At 36.3% G+C, this 26,916-nt stretch overlaps 1 protein-coding gene across 1 annotated transcript in view; it reads left to right on the top strand.

Moving 5' to 3' along the window:
* Window positions 1–6,796: 6,796 nt before the first annotated feature.
* Window positions 6,797–26,916, top strand: part of LOC106531365 (metastasis suppressor protein 1) — a gene marked incomplete at both ends in the record, with an annotated part of 33,054 nt that continues 12,934 nt past the window's right edge. Inside the window, 1 exon segment of the mRNA XM_014027213.1 lies at window positions 6,797–6,870. Coding sequence (XP_013882667.1) covers window positions 6,797–6,870 — 74 coding nt within the window.

Consider the following 26,916-nt stretch of genomic DNA (forward strand, 5'->3'; position numbering starts at 1 on the left):
TTATTATAACACGTTAAATGCTAACGTTAGCAGCTAACTTGTTTAAACTCAATAAGCTACTGTTCATATTTACCTACATATAGTTATCTTGACTTATTCTGTCATGGATCAGAATTAAAAGCTGTTAGATGTGGTGAAATTACTATAACTGTGCACTGCCTCTGTCAAAAATAAAAGTAAATAAAATACAATGATGCCTGATCAACATTAGCACTTACACATGGATTTAAATACATTTTGAATTTCCACCAGTAACAAAAATCCAGACATTTGGGAAAACATGTCTGGATATTTCAGATGTTCTTTAAAGGTTTATGTTTGTAAAAGCACAACATTTTTTTTAAACAAATCAAAATAAGAAGCTTTCATTTCAGTATTTCACAGCTGATAAATTTAATAACTATGCACTGACTAGGGCTGGGTATTGTTAATCCTACAATTCAGTTTGATTTGATATTGCTTAAATGCTTCAATATCAATTTCATAATAAGAAATACACAAATAATTCATTAGAGTCCCTGTGGATACATTTTAGATATTTGTTTTCTTGCTCATTTAAACAGAAATGTTATACATCAACATTTTTGAGAAATAAAATACTGTATCTAAAAATGAAGCACAATAATACTTGTTCTAAATATGGAGTTAAAACATAAAACATGACAAACTCACCTTGGGATTGAATTGAATGAGAAGATTTTCTGAATCTATATCGAATTGGAAAAAAAATTGCAATACATTGATGAGTTGATATATTTACCTACATTGACGGACAGTAAGATTAAAACTTTACTGCATTTTTAAAAGAAATACTACCTGTTTTATTTTTCTGATCCCAGCTTCTAATAATCATATCACCGTAGTTTGTAAATTTAATTTTAATTAGATTTTACTTTTTTCCTCAATCATCTGTACACTTTTGAACTACATTAGAAAAGAAAGACATTGTGACCATTACACAAAAGTTTTGTTACCCCATTGTTGACAGATTTTCCTTTACAAAAGGAAAAAAACTTTAAATTATTCTATTATATTTGATATTAACATATCATACCTCTACTATGCACCTTATTCTCCTTCCTAATAGGAAGTTATGTTTATACTAAGCCCTTATCTTTCAACACAACTATTCAAAGATCATTAAACGTCCTGCTGACGTTCTAGTTTCATTTACGGCTGACTTCATTCGTCATGTAAGCACTGCAAATTGACATTCTGGCAGAATAATTCAGACCATTTGGTGAACAATAGATACCAATCCTGGCCACCTCTCCTAGTTGGTTTTAAGTGGCCATGTGTCAAAAGACAAACAACTTATGACGTCGGAGAAAAAAAAAGCTCATTGTTTGACAAGTGCTGCAAATACAGACGCCCCGTGGTTTATATTATTCTTTGATTAACAGTGCGTGTCATTTTCCTGGCCATTTAAGTGTCAACGTGTCCTCACAGAGACTGTTACTGACAGTAGTATGAAAGTTCAGTGACATAAGAATACTTACCAGGGGCCCGCTTTGTGTCCCATTGTTCCATTTTCTAAGCATTAAGGCTGATTATAGCTGATATGTTATTAAAGTGTCTCCATCATTTAGGGGTTAATTATGTAACCCTGCCATGCCTAATCTCTAGGGAGTAGTTAGTTTGTTGTTTGACAGTAAAATTTAAAGCACTTCTGCTTTACATTATGCTCACAAACTTATCAGGAAAGTCCTTTGATACAGTTGTTTGGTACGGACCAAAAGCAGACTTTATTTTTTTAAATTTAGTGCAGTTTGTATTCACATTGTGCTTTTCTGCAAACAGACTGTAATTTGTAAACACAGTAATGCTGGTGACAATCATTCCCATTGGATAGAAATTATGGGGGCGGGGCAGAGCACAGACCCAGAAAGAAAGACGCAAGTCTAATTGGAGTTTTTCACTTTAAGCCAGCATTGTTCTGGAGACAATTGAAACCAAGCTCTAGTTTCTCACTAAGCATGGAGAACACAACCACATTTTTGTGTGTCTTCTCTAGCAGATGAGTTATGTGTTCATCTATCCAAATATCGAGGAGGTACAGTGTCTCCTGGTTGCTCCAGGTCTGTTCACGGCTCATTGTTTGTAGCGTCCAAGTAGTGGTAGCATTACCAACACTGAAAGGCTTATTTTTACCATTATGCTTAGCAGTGGTGACTTGTGAAGTCGAAAAGTATGTTTCATGTAGTTTGTTCAGGTTGAGGCCGGGCTGTTTTGACACCAGAATCGAACTGTAACAGAGTTTGTTTGGAAGCAGACCGAAACCACCTCAAAAAGTGGCGCTAGGTCCGGTTGTTTGGTCTGCACCAGGGTTAGCGTGAGTGTATTCACACCTGCACCAATGGGGAAAACGAACTCTGGTCCATTAAAGCGGACCAAATGTGTCATGTGTGAATACACTCTAAATCAGACAGTAGCTACGTTTACATGGACATAAGTAATCAGATCAAACGGCCATTCGGAATAAAATGTGTCATGTAAACACCCCATTCGGATTATTCTGATCCAGTTCAGCTCGATCCGAATGAATATGCACTCGGAATGAGAGGGGTGGTTTATGCCGATTGATAATCCGAACAGCTTGCATGTAAACACTTTATCTGATCATCTTATTCTGATTGTGGAAAACTGATCTGACTGCGCATGTCTTCTGACTTTCACCCACTGGTTTCTGCTCTTTTGTGGAGGGAGGGACAGCAGCGCTGTAGTTTCCAGCAGCACAGAACTTTTTCGCCTGTTTTCTCAATCAAATCAATAAAGAAGGAAGACAAGCAGCCTGCATTCCCCCCCCCCCCCCCCCCCAAAAAAAAAAAAACAAAAAAAAAACTGCAGATCACCTGTACTTCAACCAGGGAGCGCAGAAACATCTCCACCATTATTAAAAAGTGGCGCGGGTCCATTCTGAGCACTCAGAAGACTGTTTATGTTCATCATGAAAGTAAAACTTCTGTGTTTTTTAGGGAAAGTTAACAACCCTGCTAATGTCAGTGCTTCTATTCTGAATAAATACCTGGTGCATGTAAACACTTGTCATGGTCAGATTGTGCCCATGTAAACGGTACATTAGGATTATTTCATCCGAATACATTTCAATCCGATCAAAAAATTTTGCGTATGTAAACATAGAAAGTGATGTCAGTAAAGATTACTTCTCCCTCCATGTTTAATGTCACTCATATCCAGTGGTTGTGACATATGGCTGCTTGATAAACTGGTCCAGCTGGTGGAGAGCTTTTGAGTGGTTACTATCTAGTCTTGTTCATAGTGATGTACATGTTAGGACTTCTTTAAAAATCTGCTCTAAAGCCTGCTTCCAGTCATTACAGATGCCAAAATGACCCCTTAAACTTAACTGTAGTACAACCTCCCAAGCCACAGACCTCTGTAATTTGTTTGGGGGCTGGACTATTTAAAGGAGCACACACACATATAAATGGATATACAGTAACACACAAACACACCCACCCTCTCCTCTTGGTCTGGATATGTTACCAGTAAGTACTGGAAGCAGCATATGGTCCTGTGTGTAATGCAGCCAAAGGCAGTCTACCCTGTAATATAGCTCCTTTGCTTCCCCTCTACAAAACAGCCAGGATATTAACTAATTACAATGTTGGGACAGTTCTGTGTTCTTTTTCTCCCTTTAAAATTGTTGTTTTTTTTCCCTTGTTTTGCTCATTTTAAAGAGAGAACATACACATTTGAAGATAGAAAGCCATACTTTTAAATCATATATACTGGTAGCTTGGAGTAGGTTAGTTATTTAGGTTTGTGAGCGTCCTTCTCAATAATTGGTGGCAGATGGCGATTTCATCACTTATATAGGCTGACAAAAAAACAAAAAGCCTCCAATTTTTGCCATTGCTGAATGTAGAATACACCTCTTCACTGACGTTCAAATACAGACTCAATGCGTGAAGTAAATTTGCTTGATATTGATCAGTGCTCAACCCTCCTTCACAACTGTACCTGCCTTCCCTCACTGCTAATGTGACCTAAGCCCAGAATGCACGACTAATGTCTACAACCAGGGAAGGAAGAAAACTCAGAAGAGGGAAAACCCGACACAAACAGAGGTACAGTAAAATAAAAAAGTCAAGAAATAGTTTTTTGTTGCGGAGAGAGAGTTACTTCAGCTGACAGCAGTTTGCTGATTAGTGAGCAGTGTTTGTATATTTTAACATCAGTCTGCCGTGTGATGAAAATCATTGTTGAAACATCATAAGTTTTGGTCATATCACCCAGCACTACTTGTGAACTGTGCAGGTTGCCTCTCGTACAGTGACTCCTGGACATGGGCACCAGCAACCACCATGACCTGGAAAGGAAGAAGCAGCCAAAGTTGATCAATGGCTGAATCATTAGATGATATGAAGTTTGACACAGGAGGATACACTGAAGTCCAGAACTGCTTGATTCCAAAACCTCTCTGGATGCACACTCATTTCCAACACTGTTGTGATTCTATTGCACTGCTGTATGTTCCTGAAACAAGTCCAGTTAACACGACCTCTTTCTATGATTCACATGAGCTACAGTCACATTCCAGTTTCTGCTGGACTAAGAATAGATGAGAGCAGCAGAGCTGAATGTATCATTGTCGTAAAGAGCCCTCTGCTCTACCATGGCAAGCGCCATAGGGAGTTTAGATGGTCCTGCCAAGGCCTTGTGGAATGCATATGTTAAAGTCATTTGTTTCCACTTTGGTGCTGGGACGTGTGCAGGTTTTAAGACCGTTACTAACATTCAGGTCATTTTTGGAGGACTGCACACAGCTGAAATCTTACAGTATAATAAAACATTTTTATATAGTCTTCTTAAAGCCACAAAAGTTTAAGGACTTTTGGCCAGCTGTCAGGGTTGTAACTAGAACCTAGTTTTCCTGCCTCTATTGCTTAATTTTTAATGTATATAATGAAAAAAAAAACCTAACCTAATATACTAGTTCCAGTCAAATTTAAAAGCTCAAAAGAAATAAATGGCTTGAATAGATTAATGCGTTTAATATCTTCTTTATTTATACAGAACAAATTAAAAGCTGTAGACGGTCCCAACTATTCACTGAGTACACTCATACATCAGAATTTGACATTGATAATAATAAAAGCAGTTTTCAAACCACTTATCACACAAACCCACTTTGTTTTAAAGAACACGAGTGAACATGATTTAGCTGCAAGTATTTGTAACAAAAATAGACAAATGAATGCATGTAGTACATTAGTGAAGGGAGATATAAGTTAGAGGTTGTTTTGGTGCCTGTGCTGGGCTTTAAATAGAAAGGCATCTGTGTGTGTGCTTCTGCTGTATGTTTCTTTTTCCATTTGCAGAACACACCCATGGATCTTCTGGTCAGCCCTGCAACAACACAGCACTTGTTAACCAATACTTGCATTAGGTTTCTGAGTGATGAAGAAACAGATTGTTCCAACCAAAGTTGAAGAATACTAAGGGTTATGGGTGACCTCAGGACCGGGGTTGTTTTAACAGTTGGTCTATTTTTACTTTATTCCAATCCAAGATTGTAAAAGGGCTGCTTTATGGAAGGTTCTAACTATAACGTTGTTGAAACAGGAAAATTTTTACACTCTTGTTTTCATTATATATTAAAAATGGCTTTAAAGTTTAATAAAAAATAATCTATGTAATTCATGAGCACACTTAAGCTAATACTGTAACTAATTACTTCCATATAAACTGACTTGTATAGTGCTGATCTAAAAAAAAAAATCCCCTTTCATTTATCCAAAATTAGGCACTATGTTAACACTTTAGTCTCATCTATGGTTCAAACATAGCCCCTTATTTTTTTTTACTCTGCCTGTGTGAGGTTAATGGAAATTCCCAAGTTGTGTTATGAAGGGTTTCTGTTTACCCAATGAAATAACAAGATTTAATTCTGGGTTGTCCAACTCAATTTCCGAACAAATAAGCTTTTGAGAGTGAACACGAGTTAGGAAAAAGTCTTGACAATAGTTTTTTTCCCCTTTGTGTGGTATGCATGACTGACGAGTAGCCTCCTTGTTGAGGAGATCAGATATCACAGAACATACACGTGCAACCTTCATGCTCCCTTAATCTTCATACCTGGGTCCTTAATCACGCGAGGGGCTGTTGTTTTTGCAGTTGAACATTGTTAACCAGTTGTCTTGGCTACACAGTCAGGAATCATTTGCCAAACATAATGACTACCCCATCAAGTAGTCATATAAGCTGTCAGGATACTAACAAGACGGTGTCTCCAATCGATTCATTTATGGAACAGTCCTTTCTTGAGCCACTGTATTTATTTACACATTTAATAATGTACTAAATGAAATACGATGAAGAAAAAGGTGAGGTTGACACTCAAACTCATTGCAAAACTCAACAGGGTTCATTCCACATTGATCCTTCCATTGACCTGGAAGTGAGACAAACTCAGTGTAATTACATAGGCATTCCTCCCACAGCAGGGCACATTCAGGTTGTAACACAAACATGACAGGAGACAGACTACGTATCCCTTCACTGTGAATGTTAGTGTTGAGGATGTCTTGACGGTAGAGTGATTGCATACAAACGTGTGGTTTCATTTTTAAGATAAGTTATATTTTTTAAAACTAATCCAGAAATCGAATCTAGAAGTATTGAACTTATTAGTTCATGTTATTATGTTGTTATTGGTTGACAACATCAACATTGGGATTTTCTTCTTTTTGATAAAATAATTTATTTTTTCTGAACTCAACCTTTTTTTTTGTTTTGTTCAATAAAACTCTGTTTTTATCATTTGTCCCAGGGCGACAGCAGGTGCCGTGGCTGCCTTCCTGGATTCTTTTCAGAAAGTTGCTGATCTGGCTACCAACTCCAGAGGTAGGTCTAGTCATCTGTAGTAGTAAAGTTGGCGTTCAGTTGTTATGTCTATGTTTGACGGTTGTGTTTTTGTGTGTGTCTTTGCAAATCTGATAGGATTCATCATTTCACCTCTCTTTGTTAAGCTCTGTAGGTTGCTGGCTGTGATTTATGGGTAATAAATATATCAGAGTGCTGTTTGAAGCTCTTTGTTAGCTTTGTTTTTGACCTTTACCCTCTTTTCTCCCCTTTTCTTGGCCCGCCCCCATCTGTACCCCACCTCTGCTACATCTGGGCCCTCCAGCAGTCTGCTTAAACTCTGTGTGTGTGTAAGGCTAAGAAAGGGGGAGTGTGAGAGATCTCATCTCTCCTTAGCTTGGACTCTTCCAGCCATGCACTGTCCTATTAATAGGCCCTGAAACCGACACACACATTCATCACCCCACTCATAGGAGTGAGAATGAGAGGGGAGAGAATGGAGCTAAAGGGAGGTGGGGGGAGTTCAGGGAGTCATCATTCTCTCCCTCGCTCTCTGAGCATATCAGTTTTCTGTAAGAGTGTCAGATTCAGTTAGCTGCAAAGCTTTGCGTCACTTTTCTTCTATTCTTTTATCACTTTCTCTCCCTGTTCTCGCTACATTTTGTTTTTGGTTGGCAATGGTGCAAAACACTCATTATTTCAAGTTTTGTTGCCCGGGCTTTATTTAGCAAGAACAGAAAAACAAAAAAAAGTTTTGTTATGAGACTCTTATTAAACTTTGTCTCTACATGACTATTGTTTTGAAATTACAGGGTTTTAATTTAGTTTTCAATCCTTTTTTAAGTTTCTACTTTACACTTCCTGTCGATTCACTTAAAACCGTTTTAACTTATGTTATAGGTGTTTTACAAGCCAAATACTTTATCATATTGTTTATCATATTGTTTTAATACATCAACAGAAAACCTTCCATGTGTTCATCTTCATTTAGTCTTCAGGTTTAAAATTTTAAACCCCCCTGTAGCTAGAACTGTTTTTCTTGTGCCATCGAAATATTGAATTTCATTCAGACTTTGTCTCCCTAATTGATGTCTTGCTGTTGATGTTTCATTATTATTATTGTATTACGATTTGAGAGGTCAGACGGTCTAAACTGGGTGCACTCTATGCTGCTAATGACCACAGTATGTTATTTAAAAAAATGACGTGTAAAGTTGTGTTTTTGTAGATTTACTTGCAGTATTATTTTAGTTGTTGTATTTAGTGCGTTTAAAAACTTTTGCATTGTGAATGGTGGAAAGTTTCTGAGAAGAAGAAGCTGAAGTGCTAGGATATTTCTATTACCTTTACAATTAGGGTGAGTCAGAAGTCGCAGGACACTCTTTTATTTCAGAAAGAAAGGGGAAAATTATGTCTGAACACCACAGCAAATAATGTGAGATGACCTAACTTTGGAAAAACTTGTCGTTGATCCAATATGGTGGCTCTCAAGAAGTTTTGAGATGTTCTGGACATGGCCTAAAAGGTAGGCTAAGTTACTTTACTGTTGTAATAACATAGAAATCCACTGCTTGCAAATCAGTACAGAAAATGAAACCACTGTTCATTCACAGTAACAAATATAACTTCAAAGGTAACAAGAGGTTTGACATTGAACATATTACATTTAAATATGGCTCTTAATCATAAGCAAAGATCTGTTGGCAGACTTTGTGAATTTTCGTACATCTTTGAAGTTATTGGCAGGGAAAATTTATCTGATCTATAGATCTGACAGACTTTGATATCTGATAGGAGGAATTGTGCATCTGCTGAGTTCAAAGCTTCTTTATTAGCCATTTTATTTAGGTAGTCTGATTTAGAGCATATAGTTCAAACAAATCGTTGTAATAGTATTTATATTTGAGACACGTATACACATAAATTTAGGAAACAGTCCATTTTCAGTTAAGCTCAATTACAACCATGACATGAGTCGGTTTCCCTAAGTTTATTTTTATTTTGTATTAAAAGTATTTTTGTTCTTAAATACTTAAAAAATGATTTCTTAAATTGTTAGTTCTTTCATTACTTGGCTGATTTAAGTGCTACAAAGGGTGTGAGTGCAGCAGGGTTTACTGAAACCACCTGTTTCATTGTGCTCAGTTAAAAGAGGTTGAGTTTCTCCATCTACAAGGATCAAACTCTGGTATGTTGACTTTTCTAAGTTCACTGAATTGTGCTCTGGCATCTCATCACTTTCTGTGTGACCTTAGTTATTACCCTATCAACTTAACATACAGTATTTAAAGCATTTTTCTTTACTGTTTTCTGTCCTTTTGCTTTTGTCTTTTCTGCACAGTTTGTTTTAGCAGTAGGTGATGAGTGTGAAGCACTCTGCTTTGGCTTCTTTACTTGTTTTCAAAATGGATTAGACATAAAAAAGGAGAGTCTAAATTCTGGTTGGCTGGCTTTGTCTGTCAACAGTGAGTTTCTCAAGAAGTAACTTGAGCACACCTTTTTGTCATCACTTGTTTACGAAAGTCTTGATTTTGACAGCATTTTTTTGATCAGTCGAGTCAAAAAAATAAAGTGTGGATTAAATAAAAACCCTAAAATGCTCAAAGCCATATACGTTTTAAACCTGTTTTTCAGTATTTTAATGCTTGTCCTTACTGTTATTTTGGTCTATTCTTACAGTGATTCAACATTTAATGTCACCACACAAATGAAATTATATGTTATATGTTGACTGAAAAACTATATATACATTGACTCGGAGAAAGAGCCAGGGAGAGAGTCATAATATGGAATCTGTATAAACATGCATGAAGCTAACTCACTGTGCACCTATAGAGTTGCTGCGTCTCGTAACAGTAAGACTGTTTGCTCTGATTGGACTAAATGCTTGATTTGAATTTTGAACTCTTCTTTAAAATGTTACTGATCCAATATAGTTTTAGACTGACTTAAAAAACATACGTCTACACGAAACAATAGTCTTCCTTGCCTGGGAAACTGACAAGTAAGCTGTTACAAAGAGGTAAATTACCTGAGAGAGAAAATCTAATACTGCAGACTTATGTTGTTAAATCAATTCGATTTCATCAGAAGGTGCAATGATTTAATTACACAGTCAGCTATAGTTAAGTACAGATAGAAACAGTCTAGTTCTTAAATGGAATCTTTACTGAAAACAGTAATTTTAGTTGATGTGATCACTGTGTTTTGATGAGAACTTTCATTATGTTGCACAGAGTAAAGCCTTTGTCAGTAAAATGTATTTCTCTTTGTATACTTGATGGATGCAGTGATTAAACTTGGTAAAGTATAAAAAGTTGAAACTGCAGATTGGCATATCAGTTTATCGAGTTACTATTTTACGTAGACAACACATGCTGAATTAATGTAGTATTCACTTTTCGGGATTTTGTACTTGTCCCTATAGCGTGACGATTTTAAGATGTGGTCAGAAGTGTAAAATTTCCACCCTCCAACAACTTGAAACTGTGCTGGTCATTGGTGAATAGGACAAAGCACAACTGAATCTTTGAAAGAGCGACAAAGGGCACTAGAGCAGAAATGGCAAAAGCACAGCTACACAAAAAACAGCCCTGTCTTCTTTCATCAAGTGGCAGTTCATTTTTTGCGTGGATCCCTTTTTTTTGGATGAAATTGTTGACGTGTCATAGTTTCCTTTACATAATGTCTGCTTCTGTGTCTGTTGTCTGTTTTTAAGCTTGTCTGTGCAATCTTGCGTTCATACTTATCCACAAAACTGATTTTTTTGGGTTTTATCCACCAAATGAGTGTGAACAAGATTTGATTGATGGCAAGAGCATTTTGAAGCCAGCTCTGGCAAAATGACTGATGGCAACAGGCCTGGACAGAGTGATTATCCATAATCAGACAGTGGTCAAGACACAAATACACTTTACACTGATGCTATGGCATATTATTGAACTAAATCTACATTTCACCAAAGACTACTAATAAATGATTAGTAAGTATTACCTTTACAACAGTGTAAAGTCTGTTTCTGGTATCCAAGACATGTATGATTTGGAAAAAAAGTTTTCAAATATGTCACTCTGATGCTTTACAAAGAGCCAATTTTACCACAAATGTTTTTTCTTCCATTGAAATCCCAGAGTTTGACCACTGAGTTAAAAACAAGGGATTTTACATTTGTCTTTTGAAACATCACCACACAGATTAGCTCAAAGTTTCTAGAAAACTAATCATCTGAAACAGTTGTTTTATGGCATTTATTTTAACTAGTTTTTTATCTGTATATTAGCCTTGGTAGTAAGTCTTCAGTTAACAGTTAATTAGCTTGATCTTTTAATTGAGGGGAAAATTTCGAGGAGTTTCCCCACATTTTGACATCATACACAGCTGACTGCTGCTCCATAGGATCGAGAAGCCCAGCCTAGTCTTATTATCAGGAGTTTAAGTAACAGAACAATATTATGAAAAGCTTTGGCTTTTTAAAACTGTGGGATATGTTGAAACTGGAAACCAGCCCATCCATAAACACTAATTGTAGTAACCAATTAATACAAGGGACTTTTGAAATGTTCGACGAAATACATAGGATTACCAATGTCTCTGTTTTTGTTAATGTCACAAAAAAAATCTCATATCACCCAAAGGCTAATAGTTTTTTAAATGCTTGTGTCACATTTGGCCTGACAGCTGTTGGGAAATTGCCTCTACGTGAACTGTGAGTGTGTATTTGCATACGCTGTGTGTAATGGCGTGTCTCTGTGGTGATATTAATCCCAGGGACTCTGTCAGCAGCTGGAGGGATGACTGTCTTCAGACAAGTCTGAGTTTGTAGTAATGAAACATACACCTGCCACAAAGCTAGCATGTAGCAACTTGTTGGATCTGCGTGGACATAAACTATTATCCAGCTACTATGATTGAGTGTTCTATTAGTTGACTGAATCCCATAATTAAATTTGCCTACCCCCATTATGAGTATTTGTCCTTGGACCCAAAAGGAGGGTTTCATACTGTCCTGATGAAGTTTGCTAGTAGAGACCAGTCAGAGCTTTTATTCTGTCTGTTGAAGCTGGCTATTTATGTTTACTTTTGGCTTTCTACAGCTGTACTTTAGCTGATTTGACCTTTTAGCATTCAGATCTGCTTACAGAAGTGCAGGAAGCATTGAATTTCCACAGGAACCAGCGGTACCAACCAAGCCTAAACACCAGTGTGTTGAGTGGAAGCAGCACAGTGTGGCTGAGAAGCTAATAAAAATGAATCCGTTCTCCCCTATGGAGAGCCAGAGGGCTATAGACTAAAGTGTTTCAGCTGTGCTCAAGTGCAGGCATGCAACACTAAATCTCTGATCAGGTAAGCTGTAAATCTATCCCAATCTTAACATGATAGTGTATACTGGGAATATTTTTGTAGTTGGAGGGGCTTTAGCAAAATATTTTGTAGTGCCGATTTTACAGTTATAGTATATGGCTTGAGGTACACTCTCCAAGTTTTCTTGTTCCACATTGTTCATCTTGGCTCTGTTTGTCATAAGATGACTGCTTCATCTATACTCTGCCCAGCTAAAGGTTTTCATCAACAGAATAGCCTCAGCTCCTCTGGCTTTTTGTTTTGTTCAGAGTGAATTAGGTTTCCAAAATAGCTTTCATTTAAGAGGTGCTAATGAACATCTGTATTTAACTGCAACGGTACATTTCAACAAATTTACCAGCTGTGACAGAGTGGCTGGTGTCTTCATTTTGAGTGTCCTTGTGGGTGTCATGATGGCAAAATTTGGTCTAGGAGGCATCTAATGTTGTGGCAACTACCACAATGGTGGCTTTGGATGCTTTAATAGATGTTTTTATATGTGTGGTTGGGGCAGGATTATGTCTACATAAAACATTTGCAGCCATGCTAAAAACAGTCTCTAAACTTTACAGATAGTATTTTTTTTTTCATTCGGGAAAAGGTTGGTTGACCAATTCTATGATCTCTGATTATTCTTATATTTATCTGGTAATTTTGTCAGGAATTTTGAGTATTCATGAGTCCGAATATCAACACATTGACTGGCAACATACTGTAAGTACTTTGACCACATTGTGAGCTGGTCTGAAATTTATGTACCGGTAACTATAATTAAAAACTAAAGAGAGGGGAAAAAACACTTGGTGAATATCAAAACATCAGTTAGTTAAATAACTGTTTGTGCCATATATAGCCAGGGAGATGGGGTTGTAAATCCCAGATGTTTGTAAAGATTTATTTTTCTAAAAGCCTGGAAATGTGCTTGGTGCCTCAACTGTTTTAGAGCAAAGTGTGTTTCACTTTCCATCAGTCATACAAGTTTAAATAACTGTTTTTACATAGAACTTATAACTATTTGGTCTGTGGTATTGGTGCTTTAAGAGTGACTAGATGTTTTTCTTATACAAATTGATAATGTATAGTGAAACCCTTTAACTTAAGATGCTAACATTTTACTAACAAATATCCAGGTTTCTAAACCCAACTTTAAAGTGTTGAACACAAGACTTTTGGGAGCAAGCTTTAATCCATTTCTAACTGTTAGAACTGTTATTTCTCTAAGCATGGGCTGTGTGTTCAGCCATAGACAGAGCCCCATACATTACCATGAAAAAAAGTCTTTCCTCTTTTCCTCTCTCTGTTCATCCGTTGGACTCTGTTACAGAGCAGCCTTGGAGTCTGAACTAAGCCACTGTCTCAGTGCCCTCTGTAAGAGATCTCTGTTCTCTCTTCCAGTTTCAATCGAAGACTTAGCCAAGGCTGAGCACGTTTCCTGTCTTCGGTCCAAGTTAGACCTAGATCCTGTTCCCTAGAAAAAAACTCTGTGCCTTTCAGTCAATCCACTCTTCGCTCCTGTTTACCTAGACCCCCATCTGAGGGTCTTATAGATCTCTACAATCAATAAATTGACCAATTAATGGGTCAAATATACAAGCTTGCACCACATCGTGTACACTTTTGTACCAGTCAACTCATGGAGAGACTTGACTTTTACAATCCAGCTAAAAAAAATTCTCTGGAAGGCCAAACTCCCTAACAAAAAAACTCAGAGCACAAAAAATAGAAAACTTAAAACTGACAGCAGATTATTTGTTAGTGTAAATTAAGTTTGTGTGATACATAGAAGATAGAACATATGAATCTTTCAGGAGAGTAATAATGAGAAAGCATTTTTTTCACATTTGAGTCTAAATGTCAGTGAATCATCTGTGCACTTGTGTACACAAGTGTTTGTGCGTGTTAATGCTGTTTGCGCTCTGTTTTTGTTTAAACATAAACCCGGTTAGGCGAGTGAGCTTTGGAATCGGAACGTCTGACATGCATGCAAAGCCAAATTCAAAACACATTTCTCTGGCAAATGAACTTCAGACTTGTGCCTCTTAGCTGCTAAAGTGGCAATACTCAACAACACCAAACTAAAAGAAAATGACCTTGTTTTGTTGTTCTCCTGTAAAATAATCTTATACAGCGTAACTCAAAGAGTTGAAAAAGAAAGAGAAGGTAAATACGTTTGTCCCTAATCTAAGATTAGATGCAAGTCAAATGGAAACTCAGATAACTTGTTGTGTTGTTCTTTGGTGTTGATAAGAGTAATTAACTAAACACCTTTGATTTTACTGTTTACAGGAAATTGCAGTGAAGATGCCAAGTAAATAGTGGCAACTTGATGACAGACAGCCCTGAGTAAATAGCTTTGTGTTGTTAATTTACACCTGTTGATTTCGTATTGCTAACTATTTATCAGTTGCAACATTTCCGTAAAATATTTTTTCCTCTTTATGTTTATGTTCTTTGGAAGCTGAGCTACATCTGCTCTCTGTCTGGTTTTCCTTAAACACACGAGAGTTGTAAATGCGTTATCTGAGATGTTATTTGCATCCATCTGCCGGGTGTTGATGTAGTAGTTTATTTTTACTCTGAGTCAGCCTTTGTGTCTAGATCTCAAACGTGCGAGTCCGTGTTTGTCAGTTTGAAGTTTTTCTTTGTTGTGATTGACATCAAATATGTAAACTCAGGGTTACAATCCAGCAGCTAAACAATGACTCAACACAGCCTGCCTTTGTTGGGTTGTTCAAATGTGCATTCACAAAGTCCGACATGTAAATTATAACATTCGTCCTCAGGGTTCTGCCTTACAAGCTTTGGGCTGTCTTAGGTTGTAAACCACTACCAATCTGTTACTATTATTCTAATATTGTAACACTTTGGCAGCATCTATAGTTAAACCTCAATGGGATGTTGTCCCAAGAGACCAGAAACTGAACTAAATGCATTCAGTTCAGTTATGTATTTAATTCAGGCTATTATCATGGTCAATTTAAGATTCCATGTACTTCATTAATCATTCTTCTATTTTCCCTTCTCCCTTTCTTGTGACCCTTTTCACTTTCATTTTTTTCCTCTTATACCTTTACGACCTCTCCTCCTTTATGGGTACATTTGCTGTCAAAGCCAGGTGCATACACAGCTGGTCTGTGACAGCTACACCAGACTGTTTCCCCCTAATCATCGAGGACTTTCTTTTGCTCCTAAAAGTCCCTCAAGGACAGAGAGAAAGCTGTAAAGTTGGCCAATAGAAAGCAGATAAGAGTCAAACTATAACGAGTAATACAGCTGAAAGGCCTGTTAGTGTTGCTCAGCTTGTCAGAAATTAGAAAAATCATAATTTTACACTGAAAAACATGAATGCAGATTTGCATGAACGAATGCAATGAGCTCTTATCATATTTAATGAGTTTATTATTGATTAAATGAGGTTGTGTGTTCAAGGTTTCAGATATATGATAAAAGTAAAATTCTGTTCATTCACACGTCTCCCTCGGCAGATTGATTCAGTGAGTTCTTTGAGTCTGAATTGTTTCCATACACTTCATAATATGCTGCATGAATAATGCGTTTGTGTGAAGTGTGTGCACTTGGGCGTGCAGATGGATGTGGGGTGACATTGGGGAGACGAAAGATCCCTCACTAACTCTTTGACTTTATACGCAGGGCCTCTGAACACATACACAAACACACACACTCATGCACAAATACACTCCGAGGCTCAGACATCCTCACGGTAGATGTAATCTGGTGGTCATTATTGCAAACAAGGCTGTGTTGTGTTGTACTGACAAACACTTCAGTCTCTCTTGTGTGCCTCTGGTTTAAATTATCACTAGTGTCTCACAAACCGGAGACCTCTCGGTTTCTCTCTGCAGGGAAAGGGAAGGTCACAGGAATGTTCATATTGAGTGCAAAAGGTTAAAAAACAGACTTTGTTGATATTTTTTGATGTCCTGTTTGGTTTCAAGTAAGTGGTAAAAGAAGGTTTTCATTTGTTTCATGTGTCCGTTAACAATATCACAGGTTGTTGCTATGTTCACTATTTTATTAAGAAAAACCGTCATTGTAATAAACCCTACTTCTCAACAGAAACTATCAATTTTGTCATGATTTTGTAACTTTTGTAAAGTGCATTAGTGGTGTGGATTTATCAAGGACATGGTTACTGTAACAAATAAAATCCAAAGCTGCTCAACCTCTTTTTTAAGCTCTTGAAGATGCTTTACTTCTCATTCAGTCAGCTTTTTTAAAGGTAACGCCATCCTTTCATTGTGTTATTGTCATTTTGTTTATCGTTTTTGCACAATTTTGGAATTTTTTTATGATTTACAAAGAAACAGAACACATACAAACGTTACTTTGTTATAGACTATTGTGGCTAGTGTCATAATTCCAAGAAACTGCTTAAATGAACCTGGCAACTGATTATTATTTGAACATTTTTCAGCTGTATTACAGCATTAAAACGAGTTGTTTTTCCCTTTTGTTCTTTCTTAGTGTCACACATCATTACCTCATATTTACAGACAACATCAGGAATATCAACGTGTTCATAATTATGTAACATGATTATCTGGTTCAGCAACAGATTGCTGTTTAACATTTGTCTTTTCATCCTAAATTCTTATTAAAATTGATGACTAATACAATATAGCTGTTTTTATTGTGAAAGTTGTTCAGGAATAAAAAGTAACAATGTAGTTGTTAAAAAGTAACGGGAAAATATACATGTAAATATACATACAAATGTTAGATATTTCCCTTTAGGAATATATGTTTTACAACCAATTATCTATGCAAAAACAAAGCAAGAGTAAAAAGATGTCTGTGAATATAACAACAAAACTTCTTTTATATTATAAAAAAATGCATAGGTTTTCAGTAGATGTTTTGACAACATAATCACAAAAAGCCTTTCCATTCTAATTATAAGTATTAGGTGTTAAAGGTTGTAATTAACTTTAAGTATGCTACCATACTAACTTGAATGACCTGTTTTTTATTGCATGACTGAAACATGTTGCAACAAAGTTTTTTAGTACTGGTTTTTGCCATATTTACTTTTTAAGTGAGCTTAAGATCTGCATTTCATTGTCATTAGTAATACTTCCTTTGATTAAAGTATTACTGACTTCTGTATCTCAACTTTGATTGTAGTTTCATGTAGTAAATAAACATGACTCAGACTTTAGTCGGGCATTATACTGAAATTATAAACCTCTGTCCTCTTTACTGTGAATGATTAACAGCGGCTTGAGACTTTCTGCACGTCCTGACCATATGCTCGTACCAATGAGTGTTCTCACTTCTGCTTACCATTAAAAAAAACATGTCAGTACCAAAATAACCAACCAATTTAGTCCATCGCTAGAGGTCTTTAGTAAATTCATTCTGTTTCTGTATGTATGTGTGTCAGACCAGAAAAGGAAGATTAGTTAGAAAGTGGGGCACCAAAGCCCAAAAAAGAGCAAAAGAGGTCTCAAGGGTAATCTATTCTTTTATTCTCTCTGTCCCTCTTCCCCTGTCTCTTTGGTCATCTCATGACATGCTTAAATTTCCTCATTTGTGTCTCTAAATGATGTAGATCTTTAAGGAAATCTTACATTTTAAGTTTTACAAAATCTCAGGGTGTTGTGCGATAAGGTATTAGCATAAATGTTGCTCAACATTTGATGGCTTCTGATGCTTAAATGTAAGGAAATCATCTAAGAGCCTTTTAGCTTTCATTTCAAGTTAGTACAGTTTTACACAAGCCTATATATAAACTCATGATTGGGTATTAAGCTCAGGAACACAGTTATTTCTTAACCAATGTGTTTGAGAAACACGCCAATTGTATTTCATTAAAAATAAAAACTGTTTAGCATAACACATCTATCAGATTACATTTATTCGTCCACGCTGGCAAGTACCTAGATTAATGGAACTGTTGTAGTTTTTTTTTTTTTTTCATTATCGGTAGAGTTTGCATATAGTGATATTTTCACTCACTGAAGTGGACATTTGCAAAGATACAGAGCCAGTTATCCTGCACTTTCCCATGACATACACTCTGCTTCTCCTTGGGGATTTATTTGATCTCTACTTTGACCGCTCATTGAACTAGCCAACTGCTTATTGACTGGATTAACTCAGGCCCTGTATAAACACTGGAACTACTTTCACACATATGTAATACACATTGGGAACACGATATTAAGACTCTACGAAGAGAAAATAGTACATAAGGTAAAAAGGAATGACTAAATCGGAGACCAAACAGCTTCTAAAACTGAAGCGACAAAGTAAATGACCAATTATTCCACTCCAATCTGCACCCAAAGTCAATGCATACTTATGATGTAACTGTGGGAATACAATTAGCAAGTTAGCATAAATTTGCATATCAATAATCTCTCCATGGTAACTCTTTTAGTAGAACCTGATTCCTATCGAAAACAAAATGCTTGAGTTAGGACAATAAGGAAACTTTTATTTCCTATGAAAGTTGAAGTTAGTAAAAAGGTTAAATTTGCAAGCATTTATAAGAAACTAGAAGAACTGAAATTGAAAAACAAGCAACTGGACTTCTGCTCTATAGATGAAGGAGTTGCACTTTTGCATCCGGGGTGCTTTGTCACTTGAAAAGCTGGACTGTGTGGAGAAAGTCAAACTCTCCAGTTTAGATTGGTTTTTGGACTTTGGCCCATGTAAATTAGTGTTGCTTTCAATCTAAACAGCTGCCTTTTACTATAGACACCAAAATGAGAAATGAGCATTTTAGCATTAGTTGTGGGGTGTCACCGGTGGCGTTATAATCAAATATTGACCAAGAAATAAAATGTCTACAGAGGTTAATCACTCACTTCTAGATTTTCATTGTTCCATTGGTTCTTAATTCAAAACCATAAGGGGTAGTGATTAAAATATTCTAATACACAGTAAGGCTCTCCATTAAGAAGCCAGCAAGTCATCATGAGTGGACAAATGTTTTCACTTAAATAGTTGCAAGATGTTTTGCCAGAATTTCAACGTGCTGTACTGTGCTTTTAGACATGGATTTTGTTATTTTACACTTGTTAAAACAATCAATGACAGTACCAAATGTTTCACAACAGAACACATTAGATTAGACACCATAACAACTCAAATATTTCCAACTAAGGCATTCTCTGCATTGCATAACTTTTAACACAAGTTTTTAAGACCACATAGCTCTTTTTTACATTGTTTCCTACCTTACTAAAGAAAAATTGGGACACCCCTAACTTTTGCTGTGAATGCACAAACAGAGGTGTAGGGACAAAAACTTGCTCAAGGATTTTGTTATTACTCTTGACTTTCTCATCTAGCTAAAATTAAAAAAAAAAAACAATCACAATCAGGACTACTGCTGGACTTAATTTTTGTTGTTTCTGTGACATTTACTGTATATGAGCTAACAACACCAAGTTCACAAACGCCTTTCTGAAACTAGTTAATTTCTCCTTATTTTCAGCTCCTCTCTTCTCTTTCCCGTGTCCTTTCTTTACATGACAGCTGTTGGTAACTTTAGTCAGACAGTCGCGGGGTTTTCAGTGCCAGCACTCGTCACACTACAGCAGGTGCGTGTGTTTCCTCGCCCACACATCCAATGTGTCTGCTCTCGTTGAAGCTAGACTTGGTGACTGTAGGGTGTGTGTATGGGTAGGCAGCACAAAACAGGCAAGCTGACTTTGTGTCAGCGGCTGTTGATAAATGAGGAGATAAGCTTGGTTTTTATGAAGGCAAGACAACTTAATGGACCAGATTATCAACCCAGATGGCCTACTGATTTTTATACACATCTTTCCCATTACATAGTATAAATACTGTAAGTGTTCTAATAACTTGTTTTATATATTTAGTTTTTTCTTGCTCCCTTGAAAGTTTCTCTAAAATGCCAATTAATATGTTGTTTTCTTTTTTAAAATAGACATAATTTGATACAACGACAGTCTGTCACAGGCAGAACAGACAAATAAATTGAATGAAACACCAGCTTGTATCTGTTCTGTGGGTGGACCAATCTGGCATGCCAACTGCTTTAATGTGTGTGTCATACATGTCCTTTACTTCCTGAGACTAAAGCTAATGTTTACAAATTATACACATTGTGCAGCTATAAAATGAGTATAACTAGTGAATGGACAGTGTTGTGGCAACTGGGATTGGGATGTTTTTATTTCTATAGAGAAAATAAGTTTTTTTTGTTGCATCTTGCTTTTTCAACCAAGCGTTTGCATTCTCCTACAATGCAGCTCACACCACGAGTGAAAAATGTTTTCGTTATTCTTGATCTAAAAGACGAAAATGCTTTCAGTGACTATGTGTACAATAAAAAGACTTGAAGTGGCATTATAAAAACTGTTCAGGACAGTTCAAGACAAAAATGAGATGAGAAACTTCTCTTGGCATCTTTGGTAATAAATGTGCAGATGCCATAAATGTCATAACTAAAACAAGAAAATCTCTAATAATGTACTTGACATAGACACAGCATAGTTTTTTCTTTCATTTGACTTTGTTATGAAAAACAATTAAAGTGCTGCATTTATTAATACAATTGATTTACTATTTTTTTAATTTAATGGCGTGATCTGGAAGGTACTGCATTCTTTGAAGGCAGCAAAATGTATACTTTCTTAATATTAGTCTTTTCTAAACTGTACAGACCATGAGGGTTGGGCAAAATCGTATCATGTGCAATTAATAATCAGAAAAACTTTAATCGATTATTTTTTGGCACTTGATGATTAATACGAAAAATACCACCAGGCAGGCTGACTGGAGATTTCCCCGATCTGTTCGCTCGATGCTCCTCTCAGCTTCAGATATATTGAACAATTTTTTTCAGTTTCTGTAATTTATTTATCATAACTCCGGTTTTACAAGGGCTAACAACACAGCTTAAAATTGATATATAGCCTTAAGTCTGTACTTTTGACACAATTTGGAACAAATTTTTACGGAGACCAAATCTTTCCCACTAGAATGATTTAAATTGGTCATGTGACAGGATATGAGGGCGTTCAGGAACTCCAGGGGATTAATCGTCATAATAATCGTTATTGACGAAATACCACAAATAATCGTGAATAATTTTTTGCCAATATTGTGCAAACTTACAACCGCTTTCACAAAATTTTATTCTTCATTTTTGGGGTATTTACTGTTTTATTTGACTTTAAGATTAACGGTTCAAATTGAGGTGGTTTTAATGTTGAGAGCTTTCGTGTTTTCTTCAGCTCTGTAATTAACTGGTGAACAGATCGCCTTACTTCTGTCCAGCTGGGACTGTGCGTGTCAGTGTGTGTGTGTGTGTGTGTGTCCAGCTGTATATAGTCTTCAGTCTCTTATCTGTGTAACCACTGGCCCATAGTAAATAGTGGCCATCTGTTGCTCATGCACAAAGATGGTTGCGGCGTGCATGTAAAAAAAAAAATTCTGCCAGACTGTTTTTTCACTCATCTTGTTCTTTCTTTTTTAAAAGTATTTTGTTAATGTATGACTTTATTAAGTGTCTCTTTGACCTTCCCCTCTCTTGCTTCCTTTGTCTGTTTTGCTAAGTCAAACATTAGGCCTATTTTCATATTAAATTACCCCCCACCCTTTAACGATAAGCAGATATTAGTTTAAAAATACACAGTTCCTTGTATCTCTTAATGTATGAAATTTGATGGCGTCCTTTTTTGTTAGTGTTTTGCCTAAACTGTTGTCTAATGATAAAGAGGAGGCTGTTCAGTTAGTCGTTAACTTCCTGTGTTACTGCAGAGTAAATAATTCACTGCTGTATTATGTCTTATTATTCCTGTAAGTTTAACTGCTGGCCTAAAACAGGTTTATATTGTATTGTGTTACTTCCTGATGGATTCGTATCATTATTGTTAATGGTTTTAAATTTCATCAGATTGTGTGACATTTTACCAGCAACCTGAAATTTAATCTTATATAATAACAAAGAAAAGAAATTTGGCCTTTTATTCTTTATTTCTAATGTAGTAAGGATTGAACAGATGTTTTTAGGGCAGTTAATTAAATTCTAATAGCAGTGAGTTTCTGAGATTGTATGTTCGGTTATACAGTAGTGATAGTTGAATGCTTTTAGTGTTGTTCGAATTGTACAACCATAAAGGCTCAATAGTTTATTAACAGTAAATCTATATTTTTCAATACCATATACACATTAGGTTTATAGTTTATTGAATTCTTGATTTCCCACTCTTTGTGAAGTTTTTTAACGAAGCATAAAACCACACAGATTTGCTTTGTGTTGACACAGTGTGACATTTCAAGCAAGAGCCTTGAAGAGGGATGAGGACAAAGACAGACTTGGCAACTTGACATCAAATTATCATCCTATCTACCTCTTTCTCACTTTTACACTTGTACACATCGAGGGAAAGCTTTCGCTTCTGTCACCAATGTCTTCATAGACTTTCTAGACATTAGTGACACAAAGTGTAAAAAATATCTGCTGTAAAGAAAATTTGGTTAGAAACGTTGTGAAAGAAAGTTTTATTTTGATTGAAAACTTGACAGCAAGTGAAAATATCTTATTTATGCTCCATTCTTACTGGATACTTCATATAATTGGTTTAAAACAGTGAACACCCAATTAGTGTTTTAACTATTTTAATTGTTTTGTTTCTTTGTGTTTCCTGTCCTTGGGCTTGTTTTTGAAAAGCTAACTCAGTCATATGCTAAACAAAGTCTTGTAAGTCATATGAGCATTTTCTGGTAAATTTGTCTGTTTTTTAGTAGCTTGAGCTATTTGCTCTCTAGTGTCTATCATCTATCTCTATTTCTCTCAGCTTCATTGGTTGAGAAACACATATGAGCTCTTTGTCCTGATTGCGATGCAGCTGAGGTTTGTATTTTGTGTAGATTTGTGTTTTTATCACAAAAACCTGCAGCAGTCATAGCAGTTATACTTATCATGGCCAATGGTTCTAAACAGGCAAAAGTAGTTAAGATTTTACATCAGGAAATCAAATTATCTATCAGTGTTTTGTCTTACTTCCTGTTGCATGTATCCTAAACTGTCTGATTTGCATTATGTAGTAGAAAAATGAGCCTCAACCTATATAAGCAACAAAAAATCACAACAAATCATTGCAGGCTAAGACATGTTGTATGGGGTCTCCATTAGGGCTTGGTGGTTATTTGATCATGATTATTGATTGAGAAAAAATTTAGGTCGATCACCGTGATCAGCTGAGAGCTTTTTTACTCCTAAAAGTCATCTTGCCCTGAATGATCCTTGATCATTTTAGCATTTGTACTTCCACACTCTTGGGTATCTAATCAATAGATTAGTTTAGTAAAGTTTAGAAACAGGATGTTTACATTATTCTATCTAGACTTATATAAAAATATATTTGCAGTAATGAAATCAGTTTATTTTGATTGCAGAGCCTGTTGTGATGATTTTCATGTGTGCATCTTTCCAGTAAGAAAATCTGTCAAATGGTTTAACAAGCTTTAGTTCTTTTTGACTGACAGGAGATTACTCCTGTGTAGCAGAACGTTGAACAGAGTGAGATGATCTCATTTGTACAAACCCCAAGGTTATCCCAGCGTCAGTCATCTGATGTCTAGCCACGTTATCAAACTTTGCTTTGATAACAAACTAGAGAAAACCTTGGTGGGTGATCTGCAGCTCAGTTTGTCATGAGTTGTCCCTTTTTGGTCATCTCACCCAATGTCACCTCTCGTCTGAGTTGTTTTTCTATGTCCAACAAACAAGAGGAAAAAAAGAAAATATAAATGTAAAGTTTAGAATTTACTTTTTGTACTTTTAAGGTTCAGTCAATAGTCATGTGCTCCTTTCTGACTCCTGCTCCACTATCTCCCTCCTCGCTCGACCCTTTTGAAGACCTCACCTCGGACGAGATGCTAATCCCTGGACTTTAAGAGGTCCCTGATCTCTAACTACCTTTCTGGCTTTGTTTGTTTGTTTGTTTGAAAGTCTGACTAGTCTAGAGTCCGTCTGTCCCGGACTGTTAACTGGCTGAATAACCTTGATTTGGTGAGGGACCAGCATCCTGGTGACAATAGAACAATTTAGTTCTAGTTATGAATCTTGAAGCTGAGTATAGGATGTTTTAATAATCAAATAGTCATACCATTATATAGGTTATTTCTTCTTCATTTTGCAATTTTGACTCTTAAAAACGAATGCCATGCATCAGTAATAATCAGTTCAATATTGCATACTACAACTATCAACAACTATCTCCCTTCCTCATCCGACCTACTGTATCACTCAAAGAAAAACAACCATTTCTTGGAACTCGAAATAAACATAGTCAGTTTCACTAAGTTTGGGCTCCATCTGCTAAAGACTGCAATCTTTCTGTGTATTTATGCACTCCACAGGAACAGTCTCTTTTAGTACTCTTCTTCTTATTGCGTCCAAAATGATGGTTACATCTGTGGTAAATGGATAATAAATTATTCAACTGAACTGAAATGTTCACCCTTGACAGTATGACCAAAAACATTTGATTAACTTTCTAAATGCATAGCTAACTCCTCATTTGTGGTTTTGTGGTGTCACTTTGGAAGTGTGTCATTGTTCAGTCACACCCTTTAGTATAACAAGAAGATTCAGTAATGGAGATACGATCAGAGGGATGGATTTGATGACTAAACAATTCAGCACACGAATGAATTGACAACATGGTGTTGTGTAACAGGTCAGTCATTGTAAAAGCCACACCCTACACAAAAACAAGCACTCCAAAAAGAAGATTAATAAAAGGGAAAGTACCATGGTTGAATGAAACTGGCCAAACGTAACTGAAAGTTACATTATAATTGGTCATTTTGAAGAATATAAAACACTTAAAGCCAAAATGTTTCTTTGATAGTTTGCCTTTTTGTGTTGCCTAATTTTTTTAACTTTAAAAGATACCAAAAAGATAGATAAAATAAAAGCAGGACAAGTTTAGATTGTGTAAGCCAATCCATAATCCAACTGCCACAAAAAGGAAACAGAACTACTTTATTGCTGGAGTACAGTAGTTCTCAAACGTTTTTTTGTACACCGCAGGATGTATACTCAAGTAACCCCATACGTTATGTGTCAAACTCGAAGGCCTGTGAGCTTCAAAGATGTATTAATGTCTTAAAATAAGCATATGCTGCTGTTAAAAAATAAGCAGTGTTCGTTACCCTTTACCTGTTCAGATCCAATACCAGATAATAATAATGACATGTGAATGTTTGAGTGAGCCATATAAAACCATTCGGACACAGCTGTGGACTGTTTAGCTTTTTATGTGCCTTCCAACAGGCATCAGCCAAGCATTGAGAAAAAAAACCCAGGAAACACATCAAGTAACAGCCTTCTTCACATCCTGACTCCACCTCATGACATATATTAAACGGGGAGGCTGTCTCTACACGGAGTCAAAAATGTCAGACATTATTCCTCACCCTAATGTTTGATCATGCTTCTAATATGTGTTGTTTTAAATCAGACGTGTATCTAACCAAAAGCATCCTGAGTGTATGGAACCCTGATCAAGAGTCCCACAACCCAGTCTGCACATAAAATCATCAATTCAATCAGAAATAACTACATTAAAAAAGATATTACTGTTCACCTGATAAAAGACTATGCAATGTGTAGTGTCTTTAAAATTCAGTAGTAAACACCCCAATAAATTCCTTCACTGCTTTAAAGCCAGAATTGACAATACGTTTTATCTCCCATAATGCATGTCAATTATTTCATTCACTAAATGATAGCATCCCATCTCTAAGTGGAGGTACAACGGGTTCAAAAGTAGCCCGTAGCAGGCAGCTAGTTACCACAACTCAATGAGTAAAACTCTTACTTTTACTTTTAATAGTATTTCTGTATAATTTGTTTCATATTTAGTCAGCTGTATACACAGCACTAGGGCTGTATATTGGCAAGAATTTGGCGATACGATACATATCATAACAGAGGGGTCACGATACGATATATCCCGATATATTGCGGTACTGTAAGCAAGGCAATATATTGCGATTTTTTGTCCAAAAATTCTATTAAATAAAAACCTCTTACTGGAAAAAAAAGAAAGAAAAGCTAATGTTTACTTACAATGCTAATGCTACCCTTACTCTCTGGCGCTCAAGAGGTAGAGGAGCCAAATGGCTGGCTCACTGCTGCCAACTAGTGGTCAGAGGCTGAACTACAGCATAAAAAGGACGGCTGGCAGGAAAGTTGACATTTTAAACCTTAATAAAAAATCGATACAGGGCTTTAGAATATCGATACAGTATCGGGAAATGAAATATCGCGATATTTCAGTGTATCGATATTTTCTTACACCCCTACATAGCACAGTGTTTATAAGTGGGCATGTTAAATTGTTTTTTGTATGCATAAAATACCAAGTAGAGTCGTGTTTCCCAACCCTGGTCCTCAAGGCACACTGCCTTGCATGGTTTAGAAGTTTAACACACCTGATTCATTCAGATGATTGCTGTTCAACAAAAGTCTGTTAATCAGTTGATAATTGAAATCAGCTGTGTTGAAGCAGGGAAACATCTAAAACATGCAGGGCAGGGTGCCTTGAGGACCAGGGTTGAAACACACTGAAGAAGAGCTCTGTTATTGTTTTAGTGGAGTTCAGGTGTAGCCACGAGATGAGGAATGTGACGTTTCACGTTTAGTCAAAGTTAAATATGAAACATCTAAGTTAAATACAGCTTACCATGTGAGGGTAACCATAATGCTCAAGTGGTCCTCTGTAGAAAACAAAC

Source organism: Austrofundulus limnaeus, unplaced genomic scaffold (genome assembly GCF_001266775.1).
Source record: "Austrofundulus limnaeus strain Quisiro unplaced genomic scaffold, Austrofundulus_limnaeus-1.0 Scaffold623, whole genome shotgun sequence".
NCBI classification, from domain to species: Eukaryota; Metazoa; Chordata; class Actinopteri; order Cyprinodontiformes; family Rivulidae; genus Austrofundulus; species Austrofundulus limnaeus.